General features: G+C 37.9%; 1 protein-coding gene across 1 annotated transcript; it reads left to right on the top strand.

Annotated features, from left to right (window-relative positions):
- The first annotated feature begins 283 nt into the window (after positions 1 to 283).
- On the top strand, positions 284 to 20,577 carry LOC140146095 (uncharacterized). The gene is made up of 11 exons (XM_072167849.1): positions 284 to 655; positions 2,254 to 2,397; positions 2,547 to 2,633; positions 3,294 to 3,398; positions 7,020 to 7,160; positions 7,577 to 7,702; positions 13,325 to 13,450; positions 14,218 to 14,358; positions 16,799 to 16,891; positions 17,884 to 18,024; positions 18,167 to 20,577. Exons 1-11 carry the CDS (start codon positions 517 to 519, stop codon positions 18,349 to 18,351), a joined length of 1,428 nt encoding a protein of 475 aa, XP_072023950.1. The 5' UTR covers positions 284 to 516; the 3' UTR covers positions 18,352 to 20,577.
- The last annotated feature ends 398 nt before the right edge of the window (positions 20,578 to 20,975 follow it).

The following is a 20,975-nucleotide window of genomic DNA, read 5'->3' as shown; positions in this document are numbered from 1 at the left end:
ATCTTATTCAACTTATTCATTTTTTCTGCTTTTTTGTGGTATCTTGTATTCTATAAACTGTATAATGTGCAAATTGAGGGCGTTATTTACATATATCTTAAATTTAATTTAACCAAATGATATAAGTTATGCCTAACATTTCAAGATTTGTGAAAATTTCTTTGCTATTTATTTCTCTTTTTCTGGTGTTTTAATGCCATTATACCAGTGCCTAAACCTTGTTAAGATGAAAACACGATTTAACATAAATAACGTCATCACTCATCAGTGCTCACCTTTTCCTAAAAATGACGTAGTTTTACATGCCAAACAACCGTGCAAAAACAGCCAGTCTAAGTTAACTGAATGCACAGTAGCTATGATGCTTTTATGATGCTAAGTACCGATTTGTAAAGAGTTTTCTGTGGCAAGTTTCTGTGTGATTTCAGTAACTTGCTGTTCGGCATAGAGTGAAGACGGACGAAAATATCCTAGGCTATTCTGAACAGGGCATTAGTCTTGTGACTTTAGCGCAAGATGTTTCTGGGCTTTGCTATGCTTGTTGTTGCAGTAATACAGCTTTTAGCTGATATAGATCAAGATGAAACAAGTCGTTCCAACGCAGCAGAAGGCGATATAACTAATTCCGGATCCAGTAGTGGTGGTACCGGTGTTGGTAAGTGTTTGTTCAAGAGAGTATCATAGTGTAAATATTGCAAAATTTAGAACGAATCGAGCCAGATACATTTTAAAAACAAGTACTAACGACCGTCTTGTTTAATGAAATGTTTGTAAACTTGTTGCAAAACCTTTTTATTTTTTTGTGAGACACGAGAGTACATCAGACTTGAAAAATCTACTGATATGTACTTAAAGTGTGTGTAGCTGGAAGGAAAAGCCGACGACGATCATTTGAAAAATTTGACCTTTCGTATTGAAGATACACATTTTCCCCCTAAAGACCTGGTCGAAGCCTTTTGTCACAGCTACATAATGTACTTTGATTATGGCAAATTATTAAGAATCGACATTTCTTATTTTTGATATTTAACAGTCCTCTACGAAAAATTTATAAATCTACTGATATGTACTTAAAGTGTATGTAGCTGAGAAGAAAGCCGACGATCATTTGAAAATGTTGACCTTTCGTATTGTAGATACGCATATTCCCAAAATGATCGTCGGCCTTTTGTCCCAGCTACATACACTATAACTAAATATCATTAGATTCATATAAAAATTACTTCGAGGACTGTTAAATATCAAAAATGTCAAGTTTTAATAATTTGCCATGAAATTTGTATTATATCGCGAATTTCAAAAAATGAAAATTATTTCATATCAGAAGGACATTCTTCGTATTCAGAATGCAATTCGATATCTAATGTGCTCTCATGTCCCACAAAAAATACTGTGCAGAGGTGGGTGACAGAGATCTTAAGTGTTAACCCAAAATGTTTGCTAATAGTATTGTATTAAAAAAAATGTGGGTAAGAAAAAACGGTATTGGGGATTTTTTTCCAAAACTGAGCATTTTAAATTTGATCTCATAGATGGATTCATCAAGTCTGTGTCATTCCAAATATGCATACCTTTATATACGTCCAGGATTAAGACCAAACTAAGTGATTTATATTATATTAGTTTGAGACAGACCAACATCATACTTCATTTTTGTCAGTGCATCCTATATCATATTTATGGATCGAAAATCATCCAAAAGGATGAACTTGTCGGCTGCTACATCTGTCTCCTTTTACATAATAGTGGAGGTCACTTCACTCATCTCCAAGTCAAATGGGCATTGGGCATTGAACATTGGGCTATTCTAATTGAAATCCACACTACCCCTGTGGAAGATTTTGGAAATATCTTCCATACAGGGAGTATGTTTTTCAAATGTAATTGGTCAGAATTAATCATTTTGAAACCCATACGCCCCCTGTATTATGACATTTCCTATATCTTCCACAACTGGAGTGAGTATAGTATTTCAAATGGAACTTATCCAAATGTCTATTCTATTCAAAACTCATATTCCCTTTGTGGAAGACTTTAGCTAAATCTTCCACAGGGGTAGTGTGGATTTTAAATGGAATGGCCCAATTCTTAAACCATGTGATTTGGGGATGATCGGAAATGACCTCCACTTGAATAGAGTTCGGTTTTTATTTCTCGCTATGTAAAAAGAGACGCATGTAGCAGCCGACAAGTGCGTATAGAAGTACGCATTTAAACCAACACAGAATTGGCCCAATATTTCTTTATTTTTAGCTTCCTGGGGGTCATGGGGTTCGTGGGGTTCTTGCAGTCAAACATGTGATACTGGAACTAAGAATCGAACCAGGACTTGTTCTGATCGTGGCTCATGCAGCGGTTCGGCTACTGATTCGTCATCCTGCAATACACAAAGCTGCCGTAAGTGTAATTAAAATGTTCACAAATGTATTCCACTAATGGTCGTGTATTCACTTACACCAAGAATATTTGCATTAGCCTGGGGAAAATTTCCAAATTGTGATGAAGTTGGTGAGTTAACAAATATCACCACTAATTCTTTATTTCAGCTTCATGGCAGTCATGGGGTCCGTGGGGTACTTGCAGTAGAACATGTGGCAATGGAACTAAGATTCGAACCAGGACCTGTTCTTGTCGTGAGTTATTTTTAATGCTCACCATTCACTATGCTGAAGAAGAAGAAGAAGAAGAGGAAGAGAAAGAAAAAGAGGAAGAAGAAGAAGAAGAAGATGAAGAAGAAGCAGAGGGAGGAGGAGGAGAAGAAGAAGAAGAAGAAGGAGGAGGAGGAGGAGGAGGAGGTAGAGAAGAAGAAGAAGAAGAAGAAGAAGAAGAACACGACGACGACGACGACGACGACGAAGAAGAGGAAGAAGAAAAAAAGAAGAAGAAGAGGTAGAGGAGGTAGAGGAGGAGGAGGTAGAGGAGAAGAAGAAGAAGAAGAAGAAGAAGAAGAATTTCAAATAGAAATACATGATTTGGTTTCATGCCGAAAATTGGCAAATCGGCAAAATGAGGCAACTTTCATTTAGAAACACTGGGACCTGTGATCCAAGAATTATTACTTTCATGAAAGATGGTCCATCATATCTGATACATGGACCATATTTAGAATGATTTCTCCAAACTTCATCCCCGATGGTCAAATCCCAATAGAGACGGACTTAAAGCCATTTAAAGCAACAAAATGTAGAAATCGTGATAAAATAAATAAAAAGTATGTCAGAGAAAATGCAGTAATATGCAGGAATTTAAAAATTTCTTTAAACATTAGTGTTATATTTTTCATTTATATTCAGCTGCCATGTCACCAGGGTCATGGGACGTTCTACCCAACATTTGCCCAAGTGGTTCATGCATTGGTTCGACTAGAGATTCGTCATCCTGCAACACGCAAAGCTGTCGTAAGTAAAAGCACAAATTCAGTAACCAATTTAATGGCGGAACCCTTTTGTACGAAACAATAGATCCACTTTTATGAACACTGCTTATTTTTTCATACTAATCCAGGTTAAACTTATTGATAGCTACCAGCTATCTTTTTCAATGCTACTGTTGATGTTATGATCGTTGAACAGCTGTTGCTGATCGCTGCCTGTCAATGGAGTTGGTTTCTCCGTCAACAAGTTCTCGGTTCATTTTGGTGCCTTACTTTCTTTCTTGTGTATTTATCACTCTCTTTACCGACAATATTTTCCTTCTCCCAATTGATGATATGAATATGGATGCTTTCCTGTTGGCTCTTGTACGGATATTGGTAGCGACAATTCTATTTTCGTATAATGTGCTTACCGAACTTTCTACCAGTTTCTATGGAAGTAACGTAGGGCCATGCGGTTCGCTATGTAACTCAGGAAGTCAGGATCTTGTCATCACGAGTCTTGACTTCTTGTGTTCCTGACTTAGCCAGTTTGCAATAAAGAAATAGAGTCTCCGAACCTCTTGACTTTAAGTCGATAAGTCGTGAACTCATGCGCGTGTGCGTAAGTTCTTGAGTTCGTGAGTTCCTGACTTTAAGTCATAAAAATAGGATCTCAAGATAAAAAAAAAGTGGATGGGCTTACAAATAAAATACTGATGCCGTAAAAATTGAACAGATTTCATACGTTCTTGAGATCTTAAGTTGTCTTAACTATTTCATTATTTTGATATCTTTACTCTTTCTTTATTTCAAACTGGCTTAGGAACACAAGAAGTCAAGACTGGTAATGACAAGTTCTAGACTTCCTGAGTTACAAAGCGAACCGCATGGTCCTTAGTTGCTTAAGTTTCACCTATTTATGTAGGATCAAAGTTTTTGCACGGGATCGAGTAAATGACATCCCTAGAATTGTGTGGCTCTCTTTAGATGGACAAGAAGATTGCTAATGTGCTGTGGGGTTTCATGGTTTCAATTTATACTATTTCATATCTCTGGCAACATAATTGGACACCTCTTCAACATACGGAAAGGTCACCAATTATCTGGATTTCTCGCTATCGTCTTTAGGCTTCTTTTCTTTTTGCTTAGGAGTGGCCATTTTGCTCTTGCCTTTTCCACACCCTAGTCCGGGTACCTCACTTTGTTTTAGAGCACATTTAATTATCTTCTCCTCCTCTTCTTTGTCCTGCCTGATCTTCCGTGACAATTTCGTCTTTACTATCTAACAGTGTGGGAACTACCCCATTTTTTTATATAGGGATGATGTGATTTAAAGTTCCGACCTGTCTATGGAGAAATCGTCTGGCAACTCCGTTTCCAAGCAGCGATTAACAACAGCTGTTCAACGATCATCACATCAACAGTAGCATCGAGAAAGATAGCTGGTAGCTATCGAAACGTCTGCACGTAAATGTGTTTAACCTGATCTAGTATATGCAAAATTATATAGTTTTATGGAACAGTAATGATTCAAGAGTCTTCGGAAAATTTATAGAAAAGCCACCTTTTAAGGGGCTGTGCAATAATTATGAGCCCCCCCGGGGTAAAATTTCCGAACGGCCCGCCATAAATCGCTTGCCCCCCCCTTGGCCTGCCAAAAATCGCTTGCCCCCTCTCGGCCCGCCAAAACCCCCCCCCCCTTTACACCTGCCAAATTTTTGGGTTCCCAATTTTCAAAACTTAAATGGTCTAGATATATATGTTGCGATCGCAGCGAGCAGGGAAATTTGCATATTAAAGCGTTTCGGACTGTTTTTCTAAGCCTTTTTAGAGCGTTTTATTTAAAAGGCGAACCATGAATGTGTGCCAAAAATCGCTTGCCCCCCTCTCGGCTGGCCAAAAATTGTTTGACCCCCCCTTTTCGGCTCACCAAAAATTTCTTGCCCCCCATTTTACACTTCCACCCGGGCTCATAATTATTGCACAGCCCCTAACATCTTCGTGACTTATAAAATTGTGAGTGTAAAATCAATTATGCGGTTTAGCGATTAGTTTGTTATTGCCACTGAGTTAGCGTGTAAAAATATTACGCTCCCGAAAGCGATACAGTGAGCTAAAGTAGCGGGTGCCCTTAAATCTTCAGATTAAGATGAGAAGGTGAGTTTATCATGAAACAGATCTGAATGGCTTGACATTTGTCAGGGTTGAGTTTCAGATGGTTACTTACAGACCAGTCCAAGAAGTCATCAAGATCAGACTGAAGGTTGCCTTTCTCACTACACGCACGGTTCTCAACGAACGTGAGATCGTCGACATATTTCCAGTAATGAGAACTGCAACCTTGTGCAGCGTCGTTGATGACAGCCTGGAAAATGCTGGGATCAAGTTTGGTACCTTGAGGAACACCAGCACACAAGGGGCGTAATCAGACATGGTTTGGCTATATCTCACACAATGTGTGCGATTATTGAGGAAACTGCAAACCAAGGAACGATAGCCCCAGACCCCAATGCAATCAACTTTTCAACAGCTATATTGTGATTTACCAGGTCAAATTCTGTGGAGAAGTCCGCGAGGACTACCGTTCTTTCATTGTTGCGTTTGTCTGAACCCAAGAAAAGTGTGTGCACAAGATTGATTAGGTAATGAGATGTTGATATACCACTGGCATTCCCAAATTGATTAATATCTATATATGCTTCAATATCATACACAATCCATTTGGCCACAAACCATTCAACAACCTTAGCAAAAAATATCAGAATATGATATAGGCCTCACTTTATCAATGCTGGGCGGGTGTTGCTTTGGAATGGGGACAACAATAGTAGATTTCCACTGGTGTGGCACAATTCCCTCCTCAAAAAAACAATTCAAAACATCTGTTAAAGGGCAACTCAGTTCATAAGCAAATTCCTTTATGATTTTGGGAGGAATTCCATCCGGGCCACTTAATTTTGAGGTTCTTTAAAACTCTCTTAAGCTCTATATACATCACATGGATAAAGAACAGGGGCAGGTTTCACAGCAGGCAAAAATGTTGGAAGCTCAGAATGATTCAAAGGATTTACATGGGAGGATACGCTCACAAACTTGGAATTGATGGCATTAGACATTGCCTTGTGGTTAGCCCTATCCACTCCTGGGATGTGCATGTCAAGATCAGAATTGCTTGAATTAAGCAAACACTTGATTTTGTTGATACCATCTACGTGGTTCAGCCTGTTGCAACTTTATTATAATTCACCTTAGCTTTCTCAATTTCTCTTTTCACCTCATTACGCAACTGGTGCCATTTCTAGGTTTCATGAGCTTCAAATGCTGCTTGACGTTTTGAGTACCATTGCATCCGTGGACCTCACTCCAACTTTGCACCTAAATCTATCCACCAAATGCTCTGATATTAAAAGGGGGATCAGTTACTATGTAAACACAACAGAAACTTATAGCAGATATTTATCATTGTTTTGTTTTTTGTGAGTTGTTAAAATATCTCTAATTAATCCCCTCTTTTGCAAGTAAGAATAAAAAAATAGTTCATTTTTAAATTTGGTCTGTTTATAATCATTGATCATCCTAAAGCCCTTTGACGAGAAATAACAAAAGAAGAAAAGTACAAAACAAGAAACAAAACATTTTTCTAATACTAAAATTTTATTCTCAGCTTCATGGAGGTCATGGGGTTCGTGGAGTTCTTGTAGTAGATCATGTGGCAGAGGAACTAAGACTCGAACCAGGACCTGTTCTGGAAACGGTTCATGCAGCGGTTCAGCTAGAGGTTCGTCACCCTGCATTACACAAAGATGTAAGTGTAATAACGATTTTTACATATTACCCCTACCGTACAAGTGACTAAGTTTCAAATTTTACCAGGAGGTTGAGACCAGACTGCATGTCGATACATAAGGTATTCCAAGATACCCACACCTCCTTCATCACAAGTTCCACTGACTTCTCCGCACGGAGGTCTGAGACGCATAGCATGGACCGGTCGAGAGTAGACAGAAGAAAAATGCAATTTTGGAGTTCCTTGAAGCAATTCTGATGATGTCACTATCCATATATTCTTATCCCAAAGTTGCTTCAACATTTGAGAAAATGCAAAAGAACAGCAACAAAAAACAACTTTGTGAAAAGAGGACTTTACGGATAACGTACCCTTTACATAATTGTGCCACTTGAATAGCGATCACTTAGATGTATTTTACTACTTTATGCCAGGTGGTTGTTCTTCTTCCGAATTCCGTTGTCCTGATGGCAGGTGCATAAATCGTTCATGGTTGTGTGACGGTGATAACGACTGTGGAGATAATTCTGATGAAACTCATTACTCTTGTAGGCCTGTGGGTAAGTAAAATGGATTTGGAATATTCATTTCGTAACATGTAGGCGTGTATCAATCAAACGTCTTGTATTATCCCCACACTCCCACACCCAACACACACACCCACATCCTACCTACACAGGTGACGTCTTTAGTCACAAATTTTATAATGAATTACGAGCGGCGCACCATAATGTCATCATACGTACTCGTAAACGAACCTTAAAAATACGCGCATAATTAACACATAAGTGCAACGCCCAAATGTTCCCCACTATTAATAAGCAATAGTTTTTATAAAGTTTGAGATAGTCCAACGTCATAATTCATATTTCTGAGATGTCATTTAGCCTATAACTTAGCCATTTAAATCACCATATAAAGATGGGCTAAAAAGTGTAGAAATCGTTTTTTTACGAAATTGGAATAAAAAGTACTTAAGGGAAAGTTGTAGTAATTTAACGATAATTGGCGCGATATATCGTTATTTTTTAGCTTCCTGTGGTTCATGGGGGTCGTGTGGTTCTTGCATTCGATCATGTGGCAGAATTCTAGTACCCGTACCCGTACGCGTACACGTACGCATACTCGAGTCCCAATTTTTGTACTGGTACTCGTACCCATGACTCCGTACCCGAACTCACGCCTTATTTTGACTTCGGATCCGTACTCGTACCAATGGACTGTGACTCGTATCCGTACTCATGGCCTGGGACCCATACCCGTACGTATGACCCGGGACCCGAATCACGTACCCATGGGTACGGGTACAATATAGTACATGCACTGTAGGAAAGTGAGAGTAGATCTACTCTCACTTCCCAGATGGAAAGTGAGAGTAGATCTACTCTCACTTCCCAGATGCATGTTACCTCCACTCATGAATCCCACTGTCAGTCCTCTGATCATAATCAAAACAAATAGGTTACATGGATAGGGTTGGGTGGGGAGTAACACGTGGATCCAGATAACAAGTGCCCTAAATTTTAGCCTGGCCCAGGGACATCAGAAAGGAAAATCTGACACAGTGCCCACTGGCTACACAAAATGTACATGTATGCTATACACAGAGAAAGAAATTGTCTGTTGTGGTGAATTTCAAGTTTTCATGTTTAATATTATTATCATAGCTTTTATTCATCATTTCAGAATACACTCCTCTACATGTACAAGTGCTCACACGAAGAACTACATGATAATGTGACGGGGAGCACTTTTCGCCACATGTACTTGGGCTTGTGTAACTGTGTTCCTTTACCGTACCATGTTTACAGAAATTTAGGATTTAACGGAGCTTATAGGCAAAGTATTAAAACTTGGATATTATTATCCGGTCAGATGTGCAAAATTAATGATAATAATTATATTAAGCTAATGGATAATCTGGTGGATGTGTGCGGGGGATGTGCATGAAAGGCTCCACTTATGTCGAAAATGGACAATTAGTTTAAATATACAAATTTTGGATCAAATTTGAGATCCAATTGATGTTTTGAGATAAATAAGGGACAGTTCAGAAAAACTTTAAGGGGGGGAACTGGAAAATATTTTTTTCATGTTTAAAATTTTTAACCCCTCTCTTCGTGAACCCAAAATTTTTTTGACCCCCTCTTAATGGACCTGCAAAATTTTTAACCCCCTCATATTTAGGTACAAAACTATTATTTTTTATTTTTTTTTATTTTACAAATTCGGCTAAAAATACATCAAAAACCAAAGTAAAATTACGCAATACATACAAAAGGAAACAAAAGTAACAATAGACCCAATGGGCTAGCCAGGAAGAGTCAGAAGCATCAAGACACTGTCACCAAAAGGTGTGACTCCTCCAACCCATTGGGGCAATTACATAAAAAGATATACTATTGCACTGTTTAAACACATTGTGTGTACATCCACATTACAAAGATGCACCCGCCAGCCACCACACGTGTCTTCCCCCACCCACCAGCCAGGAACAAAAACCAGACCCATGCCACGTGGAGGCCACTCCAAATCATCCCCAAGCCACATTGCCTACATGAAGGAATACAGAAAACATTCCCAAACCAGGCAACCCGGTGACGACCCCAAGCGACCGGGACCCAGGACGAGTCCGGCATCCACCCAAGGCCAACAAATGAAAAGAGAGACATGCAGCAGCCGACAAGCCCACCCTCCCGATATGGATGTACACATCATTACATTATTACAAGATGGAAATCTGCTCAGTGACCCCTACCTATCAGACACATGGATTTACCCTCCTCCTCCCCGGCCCACCTGAACCCAACCAACCCACCCAGCAAAACCCCACTCCCACCCACCAGACCAACACAGGCCATAAAGACGGATAAAGTAGGTCACTGAGCAGAAAACCGAGACAACAAAATTTAAGAATCCTGCTCTTCAGTACTATTATTTACTAAATAAGTTTTCAAATGTTTTTAAAAGACTTTGTGCCCATGTACAAGATGACCCCTCTCCCATTATAATGTATCATTCAACATCAAAGGACAGAGGAAACATATCAATGAACTTGTATTCATGTGCAATGAAATTGTACCCATGCCATTGATATAAAGGATGTGGAATTGTGGAAATGTTTTATCATTTTGTAGCTCAAGCATGTTTATGCAACCAAGTATTAATAAACCATTCATTTATGATTGGATTCAATAAATGTGTTACAAGACTCAAATCATGGATTGGGTGGTTCTTTCATACATGCTATTTTTCACATGCTCAATAGACACAGTGGATGAATTTGAGTTGTTTTTTCATACATATGACAGGCCTATGCATAGCAACAAATTCCCATGCTGAACTCAATTTTGCCACAGTATGGACTTGGGTGGGTTTTGTATTCATATATTCAATTGTATCCTGTTTCCGGGTTCAATTACGGTGTTTTTCGACGTGCTAAAAAGAAGATGCACAGGGTAATTATCACTATTTTTTCTTCATTAAGATCAATTTCTTCCATTAGGATTTTTGGATGTCCCCCATGGAAAAAAATTAGGGGAATGTTTACCCCCATCCCCCCGCTTGCGCCGCCTAGGATTGGAATGAAACATGATTTTTAAATTGTAAAGAAAATATAAAATTGTCAAAATACTGTGATAATAATCTGTACTACATAAAACATTATTGTAAAATGTCAACACTAAAGAAGAACAAAAATATTGCCGCTTTTTAGTGATTTATAGAGCAGACCAGAAGGAACTGACACAAACCTGAATTTTTAACACTATCTCTGACAGAAAATACATTAAGCTGATCAAACACCCTCATCTCCCATGTATTTTTGTTCTTGTTTCATACATTTCCGTGCGCAGCGTGTGAAAAATGTTCAATTTCAGGCTATTTTGTATTTTTCGCTTCAGGATTAACGTTGCTAAAGTTTTTAACATCCCCCCTTTATGTGCCAAAAAACTTTTTAACTTTTAACCCCTTCAAAAATGTTATGACCCCCTACATATTTTCCAGCCCCCACCCACCCTCCCTGAACACTCACTAATAACTTAAACTTAAATATACAGACATACATTTTTCACTTGCGTGATTTTTGCATCCCAAAATATGCCACCACTAAGACCACCAATATTTCATCTCTTTTTGTACTTGATTAATTCCACAAAACTAGTTGTACAATTTTCTGTAAATGAGAGTACTTCTTAGCAATAATAATGTCTCAGCAACTCATGGCACACATAACAATTTAAAATGTTTGTTGTATTATGATTATGACATAATAAATTTCTGGTGCGGAATCTAGTTTTATTCATTTATCAAAGTGTGTATTTACAGCAAGATATAATTGCCAATAAATTAAATGTTTACACCAATAACAATAGCTTTGTTTATACCCATACCCATAATGGGACCCATACAAGTATTTGATCGAGTCCCAATTTCAGTTCCTGTTCCCATGGCCCGTACCTGTGCCCATACTGAGACCAGTACCCGTACTCGAATTCTAATTTCTGTACCCATACCCGTACTCGTATCCCGTACTCATGGTTCCAGACCTGTACCGTACTCGCACCCTATTTTGGGTTCGGACCCGTACCCGTACCCGTACTCATGGCTAGGGACCTTTTACGTTAATTTCAACAGAAAATTCATAAAAGTTGGTATAAATGATTTGAGTCTCTCCTTCGTCAAACACGGTTTAAATTCTGGGTTACACGTTTTCTGAGACCTAGTCGATACCCACCCAAACAAAAATAAAGAACGACGGACTCCTCACAAATTTGTGATGCAAGGAAGGATGCACACCTTGATTTCGGACACTTAAAGCCCCATTCAGTGATTTGTTCATCCGGACAAAGGTAAAAAACCGTCAAAATTCAGAATTTGGTACCTTTGTCATTTAAGACAAAATAAGGCATTTTACCTGAATCTGTAATTTAAATACTGACAGTATATAAATTAGCTACATGTATTTGAATAGGGTTTTTCATTTCAAAAATAAATATTGATAATTTGAATGACTTATCCTTCACCTTTAAGGGCTGGGGTATGAACGTTTGGACAGTATTTATTTTGGGACATTAGAGCACATCAGACATATCGAATTGCATTCTGAATACGAAGAATGTCATTCTGATGTCAAATAATTTTGATTGTTTGAAATTCGCAATTGAATACACATTTTATGGCAAATCATTAAAAATTGATATTTTTGATATTTAACAGTACTTGAAGTAAAATTTATAAATCTGATGATTTATACTTAAAGTGTATGTAGGTGGGATGAAAAGCCGACGATCAATTGAAAATTTTGACCTTTCGTATTGAAGATATGGATTTTTTTTCCCAAAACACCCACAAAAATTAGGTCTTTTTGGGAAAAAATCCATATCTTCAATATGAAAGGTCAAAATTTTCAATTGACCGTCGGCTTTTCCTCCCTGCTACATACACTTTAAGAATATATCATTAGATTTATATAATTTACTTCGAGGACTGTTATATATCAAAAATTTGAAAAATATCAAATTTTTATAATTTGTCATAAAATTTGTATTATATTGTGATTTTCAAAAATGAAAATTATTTGATATCAGAAAGACATGCTTCGTATTCAGAATGCAATTCGATAGGTCTGAGGTGCTCTCATGTCCCAAAAAAATACTGTCGAAACGCAATAAACGCTCATTTTAGATCCCTTAAGCAATTTATAAACAATTTTAATTTTTTACACTTTCGCTGGGATCACTGAATGGGACTTTAATTTGACAAGCAATATTATTTTTTACGTTTTATTATGGAAGTCTCGTTGACCGAGAAAGAAATGCCGCGAATTCCACTGGGAATGAAAGGTGCTAATTTTATCCGAAAGTATATCTGACATGGGGGGAAAAATAAAATAAAGTTGCAAGGAGACCTTCAGATCATTTTAGTTTAATTTTGATTTATATAGTGGGTGCTACCCCCGGGTGCTCCGCTACCAGTGTGGCATCATACACCAATATTAAGGTATCCGCCGATTATCAGTATAGTACTCACCATTTTCGCCATTTTATTTGTGCATAACTCGAAGGGGGGAGTGGGGTAAAAATTTACATACGGTTTGTGCATAAGGGAAAATGGCGAAAATTATGGACGACCCCCCAATTAAGATTTTCACAAGCAACTTCATAATTATGATTACATGTCAGGTGGTTGTCTTTCTTCCGAATTCCGTTGTACAAGTGGCAGGTGCATACCTCATGCATTATTGTGTGACAATGGTAATGACTGTGGAGATAATTCTGATGAAACTCATTACTCTTGTAGGCCTGTGGGTAAGTAAAAATGCATTTTGAATATTCATTTCGTAACATGTAGGCGTGTATCAATCAAACGTCTAGTATTACCCCCACCCCCGCCACACACACCCCCCACCCCACACACACACAGGCGACGACTTGAGTCACACTATTTCATAATGAACTACGAGCTACGCGTATCATACGCACTATGATGTCATCATACGTACGCGTAAGGCACAACATCTTTTTTGGTCCTATAGCTTTATCGGTGCCCGAAGAGGTACCGATGGCACTTTTTATTGTACCCTGAACATTTGTACAGTACATTCGTTTTTATATTAATGAAAACAATGGCACTGTGCAACTGTTAATTATTATGCTTGATACAATTTATTACATCTCTTGGGAGTGATGTTAAGAGTCATCGGTACCTAACAGGGTACCGATAGTTCTATAGAATCAAATTCGATGTGGTGCCTAACCGAACCTTAAAAATATGCGCATAATTAACATTAAGCACACCGCTCAAATGTTTCCCACATTATTATATTAATATTTAATAGTCAGTTTCTATAAAGTTTGAGATAGTCTAACGTCATAATCCATATTCTTCAATGTATCCTCTATGAATGCACGGATCGAGAATTGTATTTCTGAGATGTCATTTATAAGCCATTTTTACGGACTAAAAAGTGTAGAAATCGTTACTTGAAGAAATTAAAATAAAAAGCACATTGGGGAAAGTTGTAGTAATTTAGTAATATGACGATAATTAGTGAGATATATCGTAATTTTTTTAGCTTCCTGGGGGTCATGGAGTTATTGCAGTCGAACATGTGGTACAGGAATTAGAACTCGAACCAGGACCTGTTCTGAAGCTGGTTCATGCAGCGGTTCAGCTACTGAGATGTCATCATGTAACCCACAAAACTGCCGTACATGTAAGTATAATTAAAATATTCACAAATGTAGCCCACCAATGGTCATGTATTCACTTACTCAAAGAATATTACCTAAAAACCGATGCCGTGCGGATGAATTTTTGTAAATTTACAACAAAAATGTCACATTATGAGATGAAATACACCATTTCGAAGCATCAAAACCAAAAATGAACTTTTTTTGGGTGTATAATTTGGTCAATTTCAGTGATTTTAAAGCATTCTTTTCAGATGCCACTCAAACAAATAGTTCCTCGTCGTATTTCCATACATCGCCCAGGCCTATTAGTGGTATATAACCTGTAGTGTCACCTGAAGAGCGATCGCTTATCAGTGATCATGTCTTACTAATTTATGATTACATGTCAGACGGTTTCTCTTCTTCCGAAATCCGTTGTGCATAAATCGTTCGTGATGACAATAAATAATGACTGTGGAGACAGGCGACGCTTTGAGAGACAATGTTTTATTACGACCAGTTACGCGTATACGCGTTAAAACGCGCATAATTAGCACATAAGTGCAACACCCAAACGTTGCCCACATTGTTACTATTTGAGCATTAATAACTTCCCTTATTCTGCATTTCATCATTTTGCATGCATGAATAAATAATAATCAGTTTATTAGTAATGTATTTACGCATTATGATGATCAATGCGCATACAGTATTGACCTGCTCTGGAAGTGGTGTATGAAGCGGTTCGGCTACTGATCTGTCATGCTGCAAATACGCAAACTTGTCTTGAGTGAACATTGACAAAGCCAACGGCAAAAATACATTATTATATTTATATTCAAAATGTTGTTTTTTTATAAAAATTGGAGATAACATATCCAACATAATATTTCATATTTTTCTAAGCATCCGCTTGTATGCATGGGTAAAAAGTTGTATATCTGCGATGTACTTTATAAGCCAATAATAGAGACGGGCTAAGAAGTGTAGAAATCGTAATAAAATAAATAAAAAGTACCTTGGGGGAAAGTTGTAGTAATTTGACAATAAATGGCATGATATTTCGTCACTTTTTAGCTTCCTGGGGGTCATGGGGTTTAATGTTCTTGCAGTGGAACATATGATGGTGGAACTAAGACTCGAACAAGGACCTGTTCTGGAACTGGCTCATGCAGCGGTTCGACTACTGCTTCTTCATCTTGCAATAGACAAATTTGCCGTAAATGTAATTGTTATGTGCCCCCAAAATAATCCAATAATATTCATTAAAAGTTATGTTTTTTGTCATCAAACATTAATTTTCACTTGTTTTGATATTTATTTCCATTTGTTCCAATTTGGAAAACTCTGGAGATTCATAGAATGTTCTGGAATGCTAATGATTAAAGTGATGAATAAATTCATTCTAGTATCTAGTAATATGGATAAAGTTCTGGAAACATTTGGATAATACTATATTGGTCATGATTACCACAGTAGTGAGTGCTGACACGGTGCCAATAATCATGGTACAGTACAGTACTAGTACACAATTAATCTGTTTTGGTTTGTGTTAAGGTAATGTTCTATACAGATTAATGACTGTGATTGGCTTGTGATGATCTAATGAGATATCTTAAGAAATGTTGTAATTTACCATAAATAGTTTTCTAGAATGCTAAGAAATGGTGTGTAAAGCCTGGGGATGAAAATAATGATTGGCACAGCAGTCTAGAGTTATAAGAGGGTTCTGTAAAACTTATGTTAGCCAGTATTGGTACAAAGTTACCATTATTATGTCTTCAAACTTCGCGGTTCTTGTGCGCGTGTTGGAAACACGCCAAAGGCGGTAGTAGAGCCAATTAGTGCTCGTTTTTTGTCGACTCAAAGAACTGTGACATTTTGCTGGACTAACATAGTGTGTTATCTGTCAAGTGGAGCAGTAAGCTTGCTCAAGAGATCTCCGAGAGAGGAGTTTATGGTCAACACAGAAGACCACCTGGAGAACACTAGCATAGCAGCTAGGATAGTGAAAATATAGTCATCAGGACTTCAGACTTTAGACAGGATCTTGGACATTGCCGGATCTTGAATCAAGAACTGAGACCATCAACGGAATCTCATCAGAAAGTCAGCCAATCAAGATCTCCAGGCTTGGTAAAGTAAATATAGCTAAAGATATTCTTTGTAATAATTTTGATAGTTGTTGTAATATTGTATAAGGATTTGATTGATAGCCATATAACTGTACTAATTAATAAATAATCATAAGTGTTCTATGTGATAAACAGTGTGTTTGCGTGTTTATTGTTACGTGAACTCGAAGCAGGAGATTTGGGCCTGGGTTATTTGAGCGACCATAACAAAATTAAAATATTTACAAATGTAGCCCACCGATGTCATGTATTCACTTACTCAAAGAATATTTGCATTTATAGCCGGAGAAAAAGTCCAAATTGTGATAACCCAAAGAAATATCACCACTTATTCTATTCATTTCAGCGTCATGGAGTTCATGGAGTTCGTGGAGCACGTGCAGTAAGTCATGTGGTCGTGGAACTAAGACTCGAACCAGGTTCTGTTCGAGTTTTTGTCGTAAGTGATTTTTGGTGGACCGCATAGCGGGAACACCCTATATCAGTGTTTGCTACTAGCTTACTTACTAGCTTACTTACTAGCTTACTAACTGACTAACCATTTGGTCTTAAATGGGCATATCTCGAAATGCCACGAAGTTATAACCCTCCGATAGTGTCAAATGAAAGAGAAAAAAAGAAATACAATAAAAAACACCTGGGGTTCTTCTCCTAATACTTTGAAAGTTACGTCCATTTTACTCCCCCTCCCATGGCAAAATATGCAAGTGAGCTTCAATTCAGTGCAGCTGTATGGTTAACAGGTTAGGATAGTATGTGGCAACTTGTTTTAAGTTAATGCTGATGTTAACCACAAAAGCTCGCTGTTTTGAGGATTCTAGATGCCAGGTGGATAGGGGTCAAACAAAAGATTGCTGCCTTTCTGACCGCAACACATGTATATGTATGATATACCATATAGACACCAACAAAATAATACCTTAAAGTATCTTTTTAAAATGTTTTTTGTCATAAACACGATTTTCCACAACTTACATTTGTTTGTACCATGGGGCGTGTCTGTTATTAGGTCGATGACAGAATAGACACACGTAACAACCTTGAATAATAATACAGAATTGTGACGTAACATTCCGTAAGGGGGAACCTATGGTCAACTTCAAAAACACTCATGATAGATTACAGAAAAATACTAGAAATAGCAGCTCGTCCTGTTGTCCTTATTGTTTTTCAAGCTGTAATATTTACTTAAAAATTATTCCAGGCAAAGTAAACAGCAAATTTTGTGCAAAATGTGTTTTTTCCATGCGATGTTTTTAACCATAAAGTACCAAATGAGAGGGTAGCCCATTAATTTTTTTTTTTTAAGATTCACCCTAGTATGCATGGATCAAAAAGTGTGTATCATTTGTATAAAAGAAATAAAAGTATTAATATAATAGTAATTTTAACATACTAGTAATAATTGTTATATTTTACATTTAAATTCAGGTTCCATGCGCATGCCACGAGGCTCCGGCAGTTATGGGAGGCGCATGGGGCACCTACTCAACACTTGCCCAAGTGGTTCATGCAGTTATTCGGATACAGCTGCGGCTAGCGATTCATCATCCTGCAACACGCGAAGCTGTCGTAAGTAGAAGTAGAAGCATAATCATAGCCCATCTTGTATTTACACACTCAATGTATTTTGCATTGGCCACAAGAATGAGTCCAAATTGTGATAAACCAAACAACTGAAAAGCATAATTAATTCTATTAATTTTATTCTCAGCTTCCTGGATGTCATGGGGTTCGTGGAGTACTTGCAGTAAGACATGTGGCAGTGGAATGAAGATTCGAACCAGGACCTGTTCTGGAAGTGATTCATGCAGCGGTGGTTCGGCTACCGATTTATCATCCTGCAATCCCGGTTCCTGTGTATCCGTATTCGCGAAATTAGGGGGTATTTTCAGATAAAGAAAGGCGATTTGCGAAACTGAAAATAATGGTCATCTTTGATACCACTTGTTCACGAAATTAAAAAAGGTCTTCATCAGCGAATCACGTGTAAATCATCGTAGTTTACGAATCCATGCACAACTCCGGTGCACAACTCGTCTCAGTTTCATCATTCCGTTCGGCGCACATTTACATCACATCACATCTATTATACGACGCATACAACCGCGTGTGCCGTGTGCATTATATATATATATATATATATAAAGGGGTATAGTAGTAATATCGTTCACGTTTTAGCGAAAAAAGAGGCATTGTTAAAGGACAAAAAATTCGTGAAATCGCTCAAAAAAGGTGTTTTATCCTGAAAACTTCGCGACATGATATGATGTAAACATAAGACCTGTAAAACTAAGACCTGTAAACATATGACCTGTAAACATAAGACCTGTAAATACATGTATAAGATCTGTGAAACTCAGACCTGTAAAACTAAGACCTGTAATTTAACTAAGACCTGTAAATATAAGACCTGAAAACATAAGACATGTAAGCAAAATCATGAACTTTTTGCAAGATTTTCTTCTGAAAACTTCTGCATTTGGAAAATCCGCAACCCTCCTATCCGTCCCTGCGAAATCCTTCTGGCCCGGCCCCCGCACTCCGTGCATCCGCGGGTATTCATGCTCGTCGAAAATTTTGCGAAATAAGGGGTGTTTTCAGATGAAGAAACGCGATTCGCGAAACACACAAAAAAGGTGTTTTTTTTTCAAAACACGTGTTTGCGAAATTGAAAAAAAGGTATTTTCATCGAGCAGCCTACGTCGTTTCTGCCAGAAAAGGGTATATTAGAAATATCGTTCGCATTTGAGCGAAAATAGGGGTATTGTCGAAGGGCAAATAATTCGCGAAATCGCTAAAAAAGGGGTATTTTTCCACTAAAACTTCGCGAAATGAGATGCAAATGAGGGTTTTTAAAGTTCACCGACAAGCATGTATACCCCGGATGCACGGAGTGCAGGGGCGAACCTGCTGGCTACAGGGCTGCCCACTTAAGACCAAAAGACCTTTTCCATCTTTTCCAGGGTCTTTGTGCTCCCTTAAATATTGTTCTGTCCCACCAAAATTCTATTAGAGCAGAGCACATTAAATGAACCAGTCAATGGTAGTATTCCCACACGTCACTACTCTAATCCAGTGTGATGTAACATAACCCCTCTCACTTGACATTGAGCAACCTTGCTCATTTTACGATCTCTCCTACCTCTAATCCCTCGATTAGAGTCCTCATTTGGCAATAAGCAGCTTTGCTCATTTTATGACCCCTCTCACTTGACATTGAGCAGCCTTGGTCCTTTTACGATCTCTCTTCTCTCTAATCCCTAGATTAGAGTCCTCATTTTGGCAATAAGCAGCCTGCCAGCCTTGCTCATTTTACGACCACCTCTCACTCAAATTGATAGTGAGTAACCTTGCTCATTTTATGATCTCTCCTCTAATCCCTAGCTAGATTAGAGTCCTCACTTGGCATTGAGCAGCCTTGGCCCTATCAGATCCTCAATCAGAGATGAGCCTAGTCTGCTCAACTCCCCTGCTCTAATTAGCTTGATATGTTCGTATGACGTAATAGTAAGTAACTAATTTGCACAACACTTTAAATAAGACTGTGATTGTAGCAATGCACGGTTGTTTGATGGCATTTGTATTCATTTTTATGCATTTATGATTCATTTTTAAGAAAAGTTGAACACTGATGGCACTATTTATCAAAATCTTGTTCGCATCTTTACAAGGGGTGAACACTTGTACAATGGTATTAGAACATCAGCAAACAGAGTTACAAATGACAAGAAAATTTAAAAAACAATTATCATGAAATGCATGGTATAACTTATATTATTTGGCTAATTTAAATTTAGGATATATGTAAATAGCGCCCTCAATTTGCACACAAATGTACAGTTTATAGAATTAAAATTACCACAAAAAGCAGAAAAAGATGAATAATTTGATATAGAAACGAAACTCTATGTTAAAAATTGCTACAAAATAAATGTGTATATACAGTTTATTAGTGTGATAGCTGTTGGTATTATTCAGGTCTAGAATTGAACATTATAATAATGTTTTGTAAGAAAAATTAATAAATGATCACATCAAACAACCGTGAATGAAGTCCGTCTTGATCTGGTATCGAACATGAGAACATATGCTAATAAATGAAGTGATACATTACAAGTCAAAGAGATCGTCCAGTTGTATTATTATCTTATGTATTATTATATTGCTGTTCCGAAGAACATAACAATATCTAATGGTGAGTGCCTTATCCTATATAGTTACTACACTACATTTGCTGTCAGGCCATAGCAACATATGTTGCTCATTATTTAAACTCGTTTCAAATGTACGTGCAATGCTTAGGGGCTGTGCAATAATTATGAGCCCCGGGGGGGGGGGGGTAGAATTTCCAAACGGCTCGCCAAAAATCGCTTGCCCCCTCTCGGCCTGCCAAAAATTGCTTGCCCCCCCTCTCAGCCCGCCAAAAATTCTTTGCCCCCCCCTGGAACATGCCAAATTTTTGGGATCCCAAATTACAAACTTTAAGTGGTCTAGATGTATGTTGCGAGCGCAGCGAGCAG

This window comes from Amphiura filiformis, chromosome 2 (genome assembly GCF_039555335.1).
Source record: "Amphiura filiformis chromosome 2, Afil_fr2py, whole genome shotgun sequence".
NCBI lineage: Eukaryota > Metazoa > Echinodermata > Ophiuroidea > Amphilepidida > Amphiuridae > Amphiura > Amphiura filiformis.
This window is presented reverse-complemented; position numbering and strand designations above follow the sequence as displayed.